Source organism: Nannospalax galili, unplaced genomic scaffold (genome assembly GCF_000622305.1).
Source record: "Nannospalax galili isolate Female #2095 unplaced genomic scaffold, S.galili_v1.0 scaffold1079, whole genome shotgun sequence".
Classification (NCBI taxonomy): Eukaryota; Metazoa; Chordata; class Mammalia; order Rodentia; family Spalacidae; genus Nannospalax; species Nannospalax galili.
In genome coordinates this window covers 99162-112636 of record NW_008342659.1, presented here as the reverse complement: position 1 = coordinate 112636, position 13475 = coordinate 99162, and the positions used below count along the sequence as shown (strand labels likewise).

At 45.9% G+C, this 13475-nt stretch overlaps 1 protein-coding gene across 3 annotated transcripts in view; it reads left to right on the top strand.

Annotated features, from left to right (window-relative positions):
• Positions 1-13140, top strand: part of Kirrel1 (kirre like nephrin family adhesion molecule 1) — a 104028-nt gene extending 90888 nt beyond the window's left edge. For 2 of the 3 annotated variants that reach the window (XM_029566249.1, XM_008838745.3), the window contains 11 exons: positions 1277-1427; positions 2485-2590; positions 2743-2891; positions 3089-3216; positions 3880-4006; positions 4087-4187; positions 5358-5556; positions 6787-6894; positions 7032-7171; positions 7745-7822; positions 8054-13140. In XM_029566249.1, coding sequence (XP_029422109.1) covers positions 1277-1427; positions 2485-2590; positions 2743-2891; positions 3089-3216; positions 3880-4006; positions 4087-4187; positions 5358-5556; positions 6787-6894; positions 7032-7171; positions 7745-7822; positions 8054-8530 — 1764 coding nt within the window. In that variant the 3' untranslated portion in view covers positions 8531-13140. Of the gene's footprint in view, positions 1-1276; positions 1428-2484; positions 2591-2742; positions 2892-3088; positions 3217-3831; positions 4007-4086; positions 4188-5357; positions 5557-6786; positions 6895-7031; positions 7172-7744; positions 7823-8053 lie in introns of all 3 variants that reach the window. The other variant, XM_017799554.2, reaches the window with a different exon arrangement.
• Positions 13141-13475: the final 335 nt, after the last annotated feature.

Here is a 13475-nt window from a genome sequence, read left to right as displayed (position 1 = left end):
TCAGCACAGTTGAGAAGCTATGGAAGCTGGAGTTGTTATGCACATTCTCAAATGAGGAAGACATGACAGCTAAAGATGTTAAGTGACTTTGGCCAGGATCCCATGGGAAAACTGATAGCCGATATGTCAGTAAAATCCAGATATTGCACTTGAGGACCCTTCTGTCAGTTAGGGTAAAAATGTACTGGGTGCTATAAGAGACACTTCCAGTGGGGAGAGAGGATGCCCACCTGTGTTCCTCAGAGTGTTAGCCCTGTGGAACTTTGGTTCTGGATTTAGCTCTGTCCTTAATGATCTGCATGACCTTGGAAAAATCACTTTTAATCTTTCTGGCTTCAATGTCACCATCTGATAAATGGCCATTTGGCCTCAGTGAGGCATAACCTTTTTACTACCAGGAACTTTTATTTTTCTTCTAGAGGGCTATATTTTAAAAAATATTTTGGTAGCCAAGCAAGTTGATTCATTAATGTCATTTTTTGTTTACCCCCCACCCCCACTTTTTTATTTTAAGAGTATGATGTTTCAAAATACCATGTGTGTTTTACACTGGTCTGGGCTGCTGTGATCCCCTAAAAAATGCATGTGTCTGGATGTAGGGGATTACTTTTGCTCATAGTGTGGTTTTCTTAGGCTGGTGACAATATAGAAAATGGCTTGAAGGTTCTACATTCAGGAACAGCACCTGGGATGTCACTGAGCTAGTAATTTTTTGTGCCTTATGAATCTGTCCCTGCCCTCAAAGGGCTTCCAATTTCTCAGGAGAGATTCACACTGAAACACTCACATGGTGCCGAAAGCCAAATGCAAGGCAGCCTATCTTTAAATGGCACCAGTTCGGGCTGAGAGAGAGCCTAGAGGCCTGCACTGACGTGGGAAGGCTTTTCAGAAGAGGAGGAACTTACCCTGGGCTTAGAGAATTCCAGGAATGAGGCTCAGTCCCACAGAGAAAACTAAATTACACCGTGATCTCTAATGTGGGCTATGGACTTCAGTTATTAATATCTAATGTCAGTATTTGAATATCTGTTGAAATAAACTTATCATACTATATTATAAGACGTTAAAAAAATCAAGGTGGAAAGGAAAGTATGTGAAAAGTACTTATTCAATTTTTCTGTAAACTTAAATATGCTTTTGAAAGTAGCCTATACTGCTTTTAAAGAGGAAGTAAGAATCAGAGATGGGACTGAGCTGTAAGTTCCAGCTCTCAGTTGGTCCCTCTGAGAGCAGAGGAAGGGGGTTTTAGCTTGACCATATCTTGCTGCATCCACAGGAAGTGCTGAAGGATGGGAAAAGGGAAACCACCGTCAGCCAGCTGCTCATTGACCCCACAGACCTAGACATAGGGCGCATATTCACCTGCCGCAGCATGAATGAAGCCATCCCTAATGGCAAAGAGACATCCATTGAGCTCGACGTGCATCGTAAGTGGGGTATTGGGAGGGGGATGTTGGGTCCACAAAATGGGGACAGAACATAAGCAGTAGCATTTTAAAAACACAGAATGAGAATCCTCCAGTGGGCTCAAGATGAATGCTCCCTTCATCCTCTTCAGTTCCTGGTTTGAGCAGTGGGCAATGATGGCTGGTAAATGGAGTATTTACTGTAAGGCCGCCTCAGGTCTAAATGAATGATTAATCTTTCTGAGACTCAGTTTCTAATTCTGTATGGTTGAAGAAGGTAAAATACAGGCCTGTGATCTTATATCCATGGTTCCAAACTAAAATAATTAGACAGTAAAAATTTGAACCCTGGTTTGTGTGTGTGTGTGCATGTATAATATGCTTGATGTCTGTATGTTTAGTGTTTGGTATGTCTGGTGTGTGTGTATGTGTGTGTGGAATGTGTGGTCATCTTTTTGAGATGGTCCTAGATTAGTCTTGAACTTTCCAAGTGGTGGCTGCACTCTATTTTACCTGTGTCAGATTCACTGCATATATATTCATATGTGTCACTATGGGTTGTTTCCCAGATGCTGCTGAAGGGTGCATCTTCCCTAGCACAGAGTATAGCACAGCTCTTCCTTGCTAAGATTTGAAAAGTTTCAGGTTCTGAAACATATCCAGTCCCAAGGATTTCATATAAGGAACCATGGACCATTCGTGAAGCTGTGAGCATTAAATAAGTTATGGCATAAAAGTATCTAGCATGATTAGATTTAGCAAAGCCCATGCTTTTCTGGCAGATGTTCCATGAATTTCCTCTGTGGGTTTGCTGCTACTCTCTTTCAGAGAGCCAAACTAATCCACACTGACGCCTCGTGGCCATGTTGTGTCATTACATCCATTGAATAATTTAGTTATTCTTGGGTGGTGTGTTGGGCTAGCCCAGCTCCTTAGAGGCTGTATGTGGAAAAAGTGAAAATGATAGCTAGTATTCTGCCTCACTAGAGTGGTGAGGTCTGAATGTATATGTTAAAGAGAGAAAGGGAGAAACTCCACCGATAGAAAAGACCCTAACTTCCTATCCTCTGCTTTGCAGACCCTCCTACAGTGACCCTGTCCATTGAGCCTCAGACAGTGCAGGAGGGTGAGCGGGTCATCTTTACATGCCAGGCTACAGCCAACCCTGAGATCCTAGGCTACAGGTGAAAGGGCCAGGGGGTGGGAGTGCTGTCTGAGGTTTAATGAAGAGGCCCTTGAGTCTGCTGGTGGGGGGTACTGGGAAGGTCTGGGTCCCTGGATATAGTTGAGAAGGTTCCAAGTTCTGATCTCATGCCTATGCTTCTTCATCCTCTAGGTGGGCCAAGGGGGGATTTTTAATTGAAGATGCCCATGAGAGTCGCTATGAGACAAATGTTGATTATTCCTTCTTCACGGAGCCTGTATCTTGTGAGGTCCACAATAAAGTGGGGAGCACCAATGTCAGCACCTTAGTGAATGTCCACTGTGAGTAGCTGGGAGAGTAAGGATAGGGAACACATAGCAAGGGCCTTCAAAGAGCCTTGAGTAGGGGGGAGGAAAAGCTTCATGAAGCTGGTAGAGATGGAAGGAAACAGGGAGGTGGCCAGGCAAGAGAAAGAAGGTAAACTGGTGTTGACTCTTAAGGGACTTGAGATCTGACCAGTTGTTTCTCTCTCCTTCAGTTGCCCCCCGGATTGTAGTTGACCCCAAACCCACAACCACAGACATTGGCTCTGATGTGACCCTCACCTGTGTCTGGGTTGGGAATCCCCCTCTTACCCTCACATGGACCAAGAAGGACTCAAACATGGTAAGCTCCTCCCCGCCTATCCTGAGTGCTGGGAGGAAGGGATATGGCTACCGTGTTGCAGTGCAGACAAGGAAGAGTCAGGGTTATGTTTCAAATCAAAGCTGGGCTATTTCTAGGGTCTTGGGATTTGGCAGAGAAGGATAATACTTACAGTTAACTTCACCCATTCTTGCTGGAGATTTCATAGAACTCAGGGTTGAGTGGGAGGAGGGGAAAGGATCCAAGGTAGCTTTGCTGTAGTAGTGAATTGGTAGTGCACAGGGAGGTGGGGAAGCTGGGACACCTCAGCAGAGCAAAGAATGTTTGACTCCACAGTTCCAGAAATCCACATTAGCCAATTTGGGTCAGAATTATAGAGAGGAGTTTCAGAATAAACTGTCTTACCTGGTTTGGTGATAACAGCAAAACAGATCATCAGAAAAGACCGTATCCTTTTAAAATTACTGTAGCCATCATATCCCCACTGTTGCACAGAAGGTGTGCTTCAGGGCCAGCCTACTTAGAGTTATGGAGTAGATCAACCAGACTTCAGAACCCATATCCCTTCTGGGAATTCACTTGTGGCCCTTCCTGCTTTCTTTCCCATGCTCCAATGTGGGGCCTTCATGGACCTAGGGGCCCAGGCCTCTTGGCTCCCCACCCGAGGCTCCTCTCTCTGCCCAGGTCCTGAGTAACAGTAACCAGCTGTTGCTGAAGTCAGTGACCCAGGCAGATGCTGGCACCTACACTTGCCGGGCCATTGTGCCTCGAATTGGAGTGGCTGAGCGAGAGGTGCCACTTTATGTGAATGGTGAGTGCCCTAAGTAGGTGGAGCCTGGTGGGCAGGCACTGAAGCTTCTGACTGGCCTGACTGTGTCTTCTTGCTTGTAGGGCCCCCCATTATCTCCAGTGAGGCGGTACAGTATGCTGTGAGGGGTGATGGTGGCAAAGTAGAATGCTTCATCGGGAGCACTCCACCCCCAGATCGTATTGTGAGTGCTGGGACTGGCTTTGGTGCCTAATACTTGCCCAACTTCCCCTCACTTCTTTTGGCTTGCATTCTCAGTTTCCCCATCCTTTTTCTGGTCTTTTTTTTAGCTTCTGCTTTTTAGTTCCTTTATCATTTTATCTGCTCAAATTCCACCTCCTCCCCTGCTTGTGTGACTCTGATTACTGGCTTGGACTCAGTTTCCTCATCGGTAAAGAAGAGGTCATAACTCCTTTCTATAGGACTCCCCTGAGAAGTCATCAGCAGTTTTTGTGAAGAGCCTAGTGGAACACCTGGGAGCGTGATCATAATGAGATCCTTTGTACTTTCTCCTTGCCGATGGCTCGTGCCCTTTCTTCCTTCATCTTCTGTCCTTGCTGTGCCTCCTAGCCTTTTTATCTTTCTTCCCCTCCCCTCCTCACTCCTTCCTTCAACCTGCCCCTTTCTCCCTCCCCATCAGTTCTTCCTCTTACCTGCCCCACTATTCTCTTCTTTCTCCTGCCTTGCTCGCATCATGCCTTCACCATTCCTCACTCCTGTCTCCCTACAAGCACAAACCATTAATTTCTCCCGTGACCATTAACCATCCAACCTCTCATCACGTTTCATGACCATTTGCCTAACTCCAGGGCTGGGGACACTTCATTAGTACAACTGCCCAGGCAGCAAACAGTTTGGCTCCCAGGAGACTTGCCTCACAGAACTGAGGCCTGGAGTGAGAAGGGGAGACCACATAGGGAAGCCATCGGGTAGCACAGATGAACTGGAGCCCAGTGATCTCCCCAATCTAGAATTTTTCTGCCATATCCAAGGTTCCAAATATTGGTTGTTCATTAGCTGACCCACCTCCACATCACATGAGATCACTATGGAAGTAGATGCCTAGCACCCCCCACCCCCATTTATACTCAAGGTTGTAGTTTTCAGAGTCACGTTAGGTAAATTTGACATCCATTGTGTATGGGAGCCACAACTCCTGGAGTAGAAATTCAGTGTCAAGAGTTTGTGGCAGTTGGTGTGACAGGTTATTTCAGGGTAAGTACCGGCTGGGCTTGGTGACACACAGAACACACATATGCTTGTGTAAGGATACATGAGAGTGGACTAGTTGTTTTCTGGCATGTGCTTTGGCACATTCCCCTTTCTTACCTCCTTCCTGCCCTCCCTACTCCAGGCATGGGCATGGAAGGAGAATTTCCTGGAGGTGGGGACCCTGGAACGCTACACTGTGGAGAGGACTAACTCAGGCAGTGGGGTGCTGTCAACACTCACCATCAACAATGTCATGGAGGCCGACTTCCAGACCCACTACAACTGTACTGCCTGGAATAGCTTTGGGCCTGGCACTGCCATCATCCAGCTGGAAGAGAAAGGTCAGCCATGCCAACTCAACTGCCCAGCAAGATTCAAAGAGAAATAACTCTCTCTCTTCTCTCTCTCTCTCTCTCTCTCTCTCTCTCTCTCTCTCTCTCTCCTCCCTGCTGAAGAGAAGAAAAAAGCTGGCTTTGGTGGTCAGCTAATTAATTTACTTTGTGAATGCTTATTGAACATCTTCATGTGCTAGGAGGTTTCGTATGTAATAAGATATAGTCCCTGACCACAAGAAACTTTCACTTTACTGAAGAAATGTACAGAGTGGAAACAAATAAACTCAGAGAAAAATCAAGCAAGCTATACAAAGGAGTAGCACTACCCATCTTATTGAGTTACTGAGAGAATTGAATGGAATATTTATGGGATGCCTGGCACATAATAGGTGTTTAGTAAGTAAGAGGTCCTATACCTCTTCAGGCTTCCTTGGTTTGATAGAAAAAAAAAAAAGAGGTGGCACACTTGGCAAGGTGAATGAGGTATGAATTTTGACTGAAGCTTTTGATGAGGAAAAGGTAGCATTTGTTTGTTTATTTTTGAGTACTAGTCAGAGATGAGGGAACCTGTGATACTCTTGGGAAATGGCTGGGGATGCTATCAGTTCATGACAGTTGATGATGCCTACAGGGTGAGTGTGGGGTACAGAGAAGAATTAATATAGGGTTCATCAGGGAAATATTTCAGAGGCAAAGAACCCAAAGCAGGATCTGGATCCACCCAGGGCTTTTTGGGAGAAAGAAGGTCAAAGGGAGAATTCTTGGGCTCCTTCTCAGCTAGGGAAAGCAGAAGGAACCATGGTCAATACAGATGGGGCAGGACAATTGTGCAGGCAAGAAAGGCAGGAAAAGAGGTTGGAGCACAAATGACAGATTAGAGGCTGGGGACATTTGACCTCAAACAAGAACCCAGCTCAAGAAAGAAGGACCATGCCTTATGGATAGGTGGGTTAAATATATATAGAGAGAGACAGTTGAATCCAACTGGTAACGGGAATGGGACACCAACATAACTTCAATTCTGGTCAAACTGAAGCACAGATTCCAACCCAACCTCAGCCCAGGTCTTTCTGATATGACCTGGATTCAGATATCACACAGCCCAGGCACAACTTAGCCCTATACAAAAAACATAATCATAGTATCTTGTGGCTGAGTCTTCAGCCAACAGCATTATGATCAGATCGTTGTATGGCTGTATCCTCATCCTGCTCCTTTCCTTCCCCCTGTCTAAAGAGGTGTTACCTGTGGGCATCATTGCTGGGGCCACCATTGGGGCAGGCATCCTGCTCATCTTCTCCTTCGTTGCCTTGGTGTTCTTCCTCTACCGACGTCGCAAAGGCAGTGAGTACAAGTCCTGCACAATCCCAATACTCCACTCCTGAGACCTTCCCTTCAAGATCAGCAGGGGTTGGGACTGGAAGCAGCCAGTGCTGAGACCAGTAGAAAGCATCTGGTCCAGTCACATCTTCCTGTCCCAGGTCGCAAGGACGTGACCCTGAGGAAGTTGGATATCAAAGTGGAGACAGTGAACCGGGAGCCACTCACGATGCATTCTGACAGGGAGGATGACACTGCTAGCGTCTCCACAGCAACTCGGGTCATGAAGGCCATCTACTCCGTAAGAATCCTGCTTCTTCCTGGCCTAGTGTTCTCTTCACACTCCTAAGGCCAGCACCCACACAGTCTCAAACTTCTGTCACCTCTCCATACTCAATGAGTTTACCCTTTTCCTGCCACCATACTCCTATACACCAACATGCTTACACATAGACACACTCACACTTGTACATATACTTCACACACTCATGCACACTTATTCATATATACTTATACATACACATGCTAAGCTAATTTGTCCCCTGCAGAGGATAGGGGATAGTTTTCCTTAGGCTTCCTTTGCCTCATCTTTCCCTCACACAGAGGGACATCCTTAGGAATTTTTTGGTCCAACCTCCTCATTGGTCCTAACAGTATCAATGGCATGCCTGAGTATCATGTCGATGTTAACAACAAAATCTGTACTATAAGCCAGATCTCTGGCATCTTCCTACCACATCCTGTGCTATGAGAAGATTCAGACACAAATCAGCCCCCAACCTCAGACCCTCCCTTAGGTGTCCTGTGACCACAGGATTGCTAAAGGGGATACAAGCAGAGTCCTTGTGTCCTCAAACCCACTCCTATTCTTTAGTCTTTTAAGGACGATGTGGATTTGAAACAGGACCTGCGCTGTGACACCATCGACACCCGGGAAGAGTATGAAATGAAGGTGGGTGAAGGAATTGAAGCATAAGGTCTAGCTGGGAAATGGGGTGGGAAGGTGTAGAGGGGGAGGTGAAGACAGGCAGGGAAGGTCAGGAGGCCTGCAGAAGGAGAAGAGCAGGTGAGAGTGGTACAGAATGGGACTAAGGTAGCACAGGGTTCGGGAAGAGGCAATAGTGAGATCTAATCACCCTAGAGCAAACTCCCACATCCGTCTTCTTCTCTCATTGCCCTGCAGGATCCCACCAATGGCTATTACAATGTACGAGCTCATGAAGATCGCCCATCCTCCAGGGCAGTGTTGTATGCTGACTACCGTGCCCCTGGCCCTGCCCGTTTTGATGGCCGTCCATCATCCCGCCTCTCTCATTCCAGTGGCTATGCCCAGCTCAATACCTACAGCCGGGCCCCTACCTCTGACTATGGCACAGAGCCCACACCCTCTGGTCCTTCAGCCCCTGGTGGCACTGACACAACCAGTCAGCTGTCCTATGAGAACTATGAAAAGTTCAACTCCCACCCCTTCCCTGGGGCAGCTGGGTATCCTACCTACCGACTAGGCTACCCCCAGGCCTCATCCTCTGGCCTGGAGAGGACCCCCTATGAGGCATATGACCCCATTGGGAAGTATGCCACAGCCACTCGGTTCTCCTACACCTCCCAGCACTCAGACTATGGCCAGCGATTCCAGCAGCGTATGCAAACTCATGTGTAGAGGCTGGAGCCTGGCTGGGGTATCTCTGCGGAGCAGAGGAGAAGGCTTTCCAGCTGTTCCCTGACATTCAGGGGCATTTTTCATTGCTCCTTTCTTGGACCCAGCCTTCTTCCTCCTGCCATTACAAATAAGGAGCATATCTCCCAGAAACACCCCATACTGAGGATGGTGCTCTGTGCATGCCTCAGTCTTCTGGGCCTGCCCGTCTCTCTTCTTTGGGAAGATGTCTCTTCTGACCTGTGTTCTTGCCTGACCCTAATGTGGGGGCAGGGTAAATGAAGGTTTGGAAGAGGAGAGAGGATACTTTTTAGCATTCCCTTTCTGTCCCATTCCTCTGATATCCCATAAGTGGGCATGATATTATGCAGAGGTAGGCAAGTTTTGACCTAGGGGACATAAGCAATGGGAATAGGTGACTCTAGCCTAAGCAGTTGGAACATGGGATAGCCCACCAGTCCCTCTCTTGCTTGCTTTCATACTCTGTGTTTATCTCTCCCATCTCAAGGCGTTGTAAATGGGACATTGGGTTTATTTGGTCTCTTGTCTACAGAACAGCCTTGACAATGAATTCAAATCCAGCTCTCAGTCAGTTGGAGTCAAAATGCCAGTCACCCTGGCTGCTACTGTGGCCATTTGTCAGTGTACAGAAGGCTCCAGAAATCCCCAGTAGCCCTCTGTTCCCTTTCTTCCCCTTTCTGCTGGAACAGTCAGATATGTCCTGGTTGTGCTAAAGAAAGAACAGTCACAACCATTTATGTTCTGATTGACCAGCAAGTGACCACTGTGTGCTGCATGGCAGTTCTCATATGTAACACTAGAGGGAGCCGCATAAGTTCCCTTCTTTCCCATTTTTCACTCCCACTTCCTGGCTTTAACTCTTGAGCCTGCTTGGGGAGTAAGGTAGAATAGTGGTGCCGTAGATTATTTTTCAAAGATAACAACAACAAAGCAGTGAAAACTTCATTTTTCAAGGTTACCCAAATACAAGTCCCTGTGGAAAGGAAAGGGGTACCTGTTCTCTACCAGGTTCCTAACATCTTCTGTTGTTACTAGTTCTGTCCCCGAGCACTTTGAATCCATTTTGCATCCAAGTGGTAAGACCTGCCTACAGGTGGGCTCTCATAGAGTTAGGGAGGCTCCTGACACTTAGACTCTGCTGTCTACCCTGGGCCTCACCCAAGAGGCCCACCTTTCAGGGAGCATGGAAGGTACTCTAACTAGACAAGTTTTGGGTTTTGTCCTCTCCTCCTGCCCCATTGGATCAATCAGATTCCTTCTTCCATCAGTGCCTTGAATGTCAGGCTTTGGATGTTGTCTTTGTGTGTGGAGTAGGCACTTACGAGCTTCAGGCTGTTTTGTATTAATTTCCAAGGATGGACAAGTGAAGGGGATGTGAAGGAAAGAGGGCCTGGAAATGACCCTAGAGGAGAAGTCCTACTGATCCAGATGGAGACCCCAGTGCAGAAGAACACTGCAAGCATTCCACAGCCCATGATTCCTTTTCCCACACAGCATGCACATATGCTTACACACATTCCATACTGCTTCTCATTCACCATTTTCTGATCAAAGAAAACCTCTACCCCTGTCCTGGACCCACCTTTTCATGAAGCTTCAGCCTACCTAGAGTCCACTTCCCTCCCTGAAGCCAGGAGGGGGATTCTGGTGCAGTTCCCAGAATACTCCTTGCCTTTTCTCTTAGTCATGTTTGCTTTAATGAGTTGCATGCTCATTAGCCATGGGCCATCACCATTCTTACAGATGAGCTTGTGGGGTGACATTCTCAGCCATCTTCTTGCTGGTAAGGATCAGATAATATCCCAGGAAGCAAGCAGTTCCATTTCCAGTCTGGCATGCTGCCTCTGATTTCTCTTCTCCAGCCAGTGTACCCCCAAAGAGTAGGGCCTACCTAGAGTACTAACAAGCTTGCATCTGTATTCCAGTTCAGGAGACTCATACTTACAGAGCTTTTTCATGAGAGCTCAGCAAGAAGGTATGTTTAAGACGTAGGTTCTTGTGCATACAAAGTCATGCAACTTTAAGTTTCATTGACACCTGAAACCATGAATACTCTAAACACTTTAAGTCTAAATACAGTGATGTAAGCGGCAATAGTCCCTAAAACTCATCTTGTTTGGGATTTCGCTTGATTGTCTTATCTCTCTTTGATTTCTATAGTAGATTCCTTGCATTTAAATGATAAAATCAACACTAAGGTCAAGCACCACAGGAAAATTGTGGCTATCAAGCACTATACAATGCACAGGGTGGTATCAGCAACTGACACAATTTTATCCCCTGCCACTCACACTTTGCAATCAGAATCAGTGTGTGAACCTGCTAGAGGCCAATAGAAGTGCTTGTCTGGGGAGTTGGAGGTCCCTTGATCACAGGGCTCTTTTGTCTGAGACTGGAGTCTTCCAGCATGTTGGTATCACAATACCTGGTGATTCTAAGCACCCATGATATTAACAGTAATACATGATATTAACAGTAATACACAGAGGTCAATTGACCCAGGTTCCAGTTCTACAGATACCACCATTTGTTGAATAGCCTTGATCTCTTTGTTATCATTTCCCCCAATTTTCTGATCTTCACCTAGAACTGTTCTGTGTTTGATGTTCATCTAGAGAAGCAGGGTTTATAACTGCCCATCCTTGAGGTAGTCTCCTATTGAAATAAGCTTTCACCACAAGTTTCTTGACCCTGTCAGTCACCCAAACCTGAGTGAAATGAAGCTATTTGTGCTGCTCTCTTCTTTGCTTAAACAGGTTTCTTGTGGTCATGGCAAAGTACAATTTGTTTTCTTTATCAAAGAGGCAGACAGCAGGTACCTGTGGGGTAGATAAGAGCAGCTGTCCTCTACTTGGTCTTCTGGAGCATTCACCTGACCCAAAGACAGCTCCCTCTGCCTACATAGCAAGGTGAACCCTACAGTCCCAGGATTCTTGAACCAGAAGACAGGAGTGAATGCAACTGGCCCTTCCTGCTGATCCAAAGGGAAGCTGTTAGAGGGAGGAAGGGGTTTAATTGCTCTAATTGCTCTGGATTGCAAGAGGTTCTTTTCACTCAGCAAGCCTTGTTCTTTGTAGAGGGTCCAACCTGCATGCTGAGTCTTAGCTCCTTCCAAATCTAACCATAGAGTTTGCACAAAGCAAAGCCCATGATGAAAGAAAGGAAAGTAGCCAGGGATGTGAGCAATACTAAACTCTTAGAAATATCTGGCTTGGAATGAGAAAGACAAGCTCAACTACTCCATCTCTGAGCAATCTACTCTTCTCATACCCGCAGCTGCTTTCCTCATAGGAACATTTCCTGCCCTGTGGGATGGAGCACATTGCAGAATGTCTTGCCCTCATGCCATAAGTGTTCTTAAGTTAGAATTGGATGGTCCCTGTATACTTGACCCATTCCATAACAATCGTAGGCAATTAGAATTTGAAGAAAGTCATGTTAAAGCCAAGACCCTATTTGGACATGTGGAGTACACGGACTCTAGTCACTACCTCATCCTGCTGTGTGAAAGATTTTGTCCCTATGGCTGAGCTCCCTGGCCTCCCAAGGCTACCACAAGCTCAAAAACTTGACTTCTCCACCATTTCATTTCTGTGTTGTCTGAGCCCAGATACTGTACATATGTAGGCCGTTCTGTGTGCTGGGGGAGTCACCACAATTAGGGAAGCTCCTGACCCTGGTGAGAGCATCATGAAAAGCTGATAATAGAACACTGAGGTACATGAACCTGAAGATTCCATTGGAGTGGTATTGATTTTGGTGAAAAGGCTATAAATCTATCACGTAAATATAGCATTTCCTCCTCCCTGCCTCCTCCCCCATTCCCCTGGTATTTTTCCTCCCCTCAAGGCTAAACTTTCTGAGCAGCAGCAGCTCTCTTTTGACAGCTTGGTACTGACACCATCTGTAGGCCAGTGGAGAGGACTGAGGTATGTGACTTGGCAGAGTATGAATTTGAGAACTGGGTACAAAAATCTCATTTTCTTGTATCATTGGGAGGGAGCCCAGCCCCTTTCCTCAGAGAAAAATAATTGCTGCACAAAAGTCATAGGCCGTACTAGAAGTTCTGGTACAAACCCACCCTTAGTAATAGTAATAACTTCATGTGCATAGTACTTACTCTTGCCAGTCTGCTGTGCCCCATTCTGGTTCTTTGCTGTCCCTGACCACTAGCCTTTGCAAGGTGGTGGCCTGGTTTTTCTGTTGGTTTCTGGAGTTGTTTATAGGTAGCCCCTGTGAACATCAGGAGACTGTGGGGAGAAAACATTAAAATTGCTGATACAATGAACAGTAAGACAAGCTCTGTAGCAAAAGTGGCCCACAAGATTGTGCTACCTCCAGGTTTATCAGGAAGAAGAAGCCCAGGGCTCCTGGAGTCAAATTTTCTATCCTGGCTACTTCTGGCATTGCTATCCCTATTTATGGCTCCCATTGAATTTTCTCCACCCAAATCCCAATGATCAATGAAACAATGAGGAAAATTAAGAGAAAGAAAATATTATTTTTGTTAGGCCAAACCATCGTAGATTTTTAGCAATGTGTATCTGTGTGTCCTTTACACCTTTTCCTATTCTGACCTTTTCTTTCCTTTTTTTTTAAAAAAAATATTATGTACTATATTTTTAGTCTTAAACACACTATATATTATATATTTAATTTTATATATAAATATAAATGTTTTTAAAAGTACCATGTTTTGTGTTATTTAATACATGAGCAGTTAATTACTTAAAAGGCTGCTGGTCCAGGTTTACTTAAAAAGTCAAATGGTCCAGGTTGGGGATTCAGATTTCAAAGATATATTTATATCATCCTCAAGACACATGATAAGCACTGTTATTCATCAGTTTGTGACTGCTACAGGAGCCCAAGGAAAATTCTGGAAGTTCCAGAATGAACAGGAACTCTGTGCTATTGTGGCATCAGA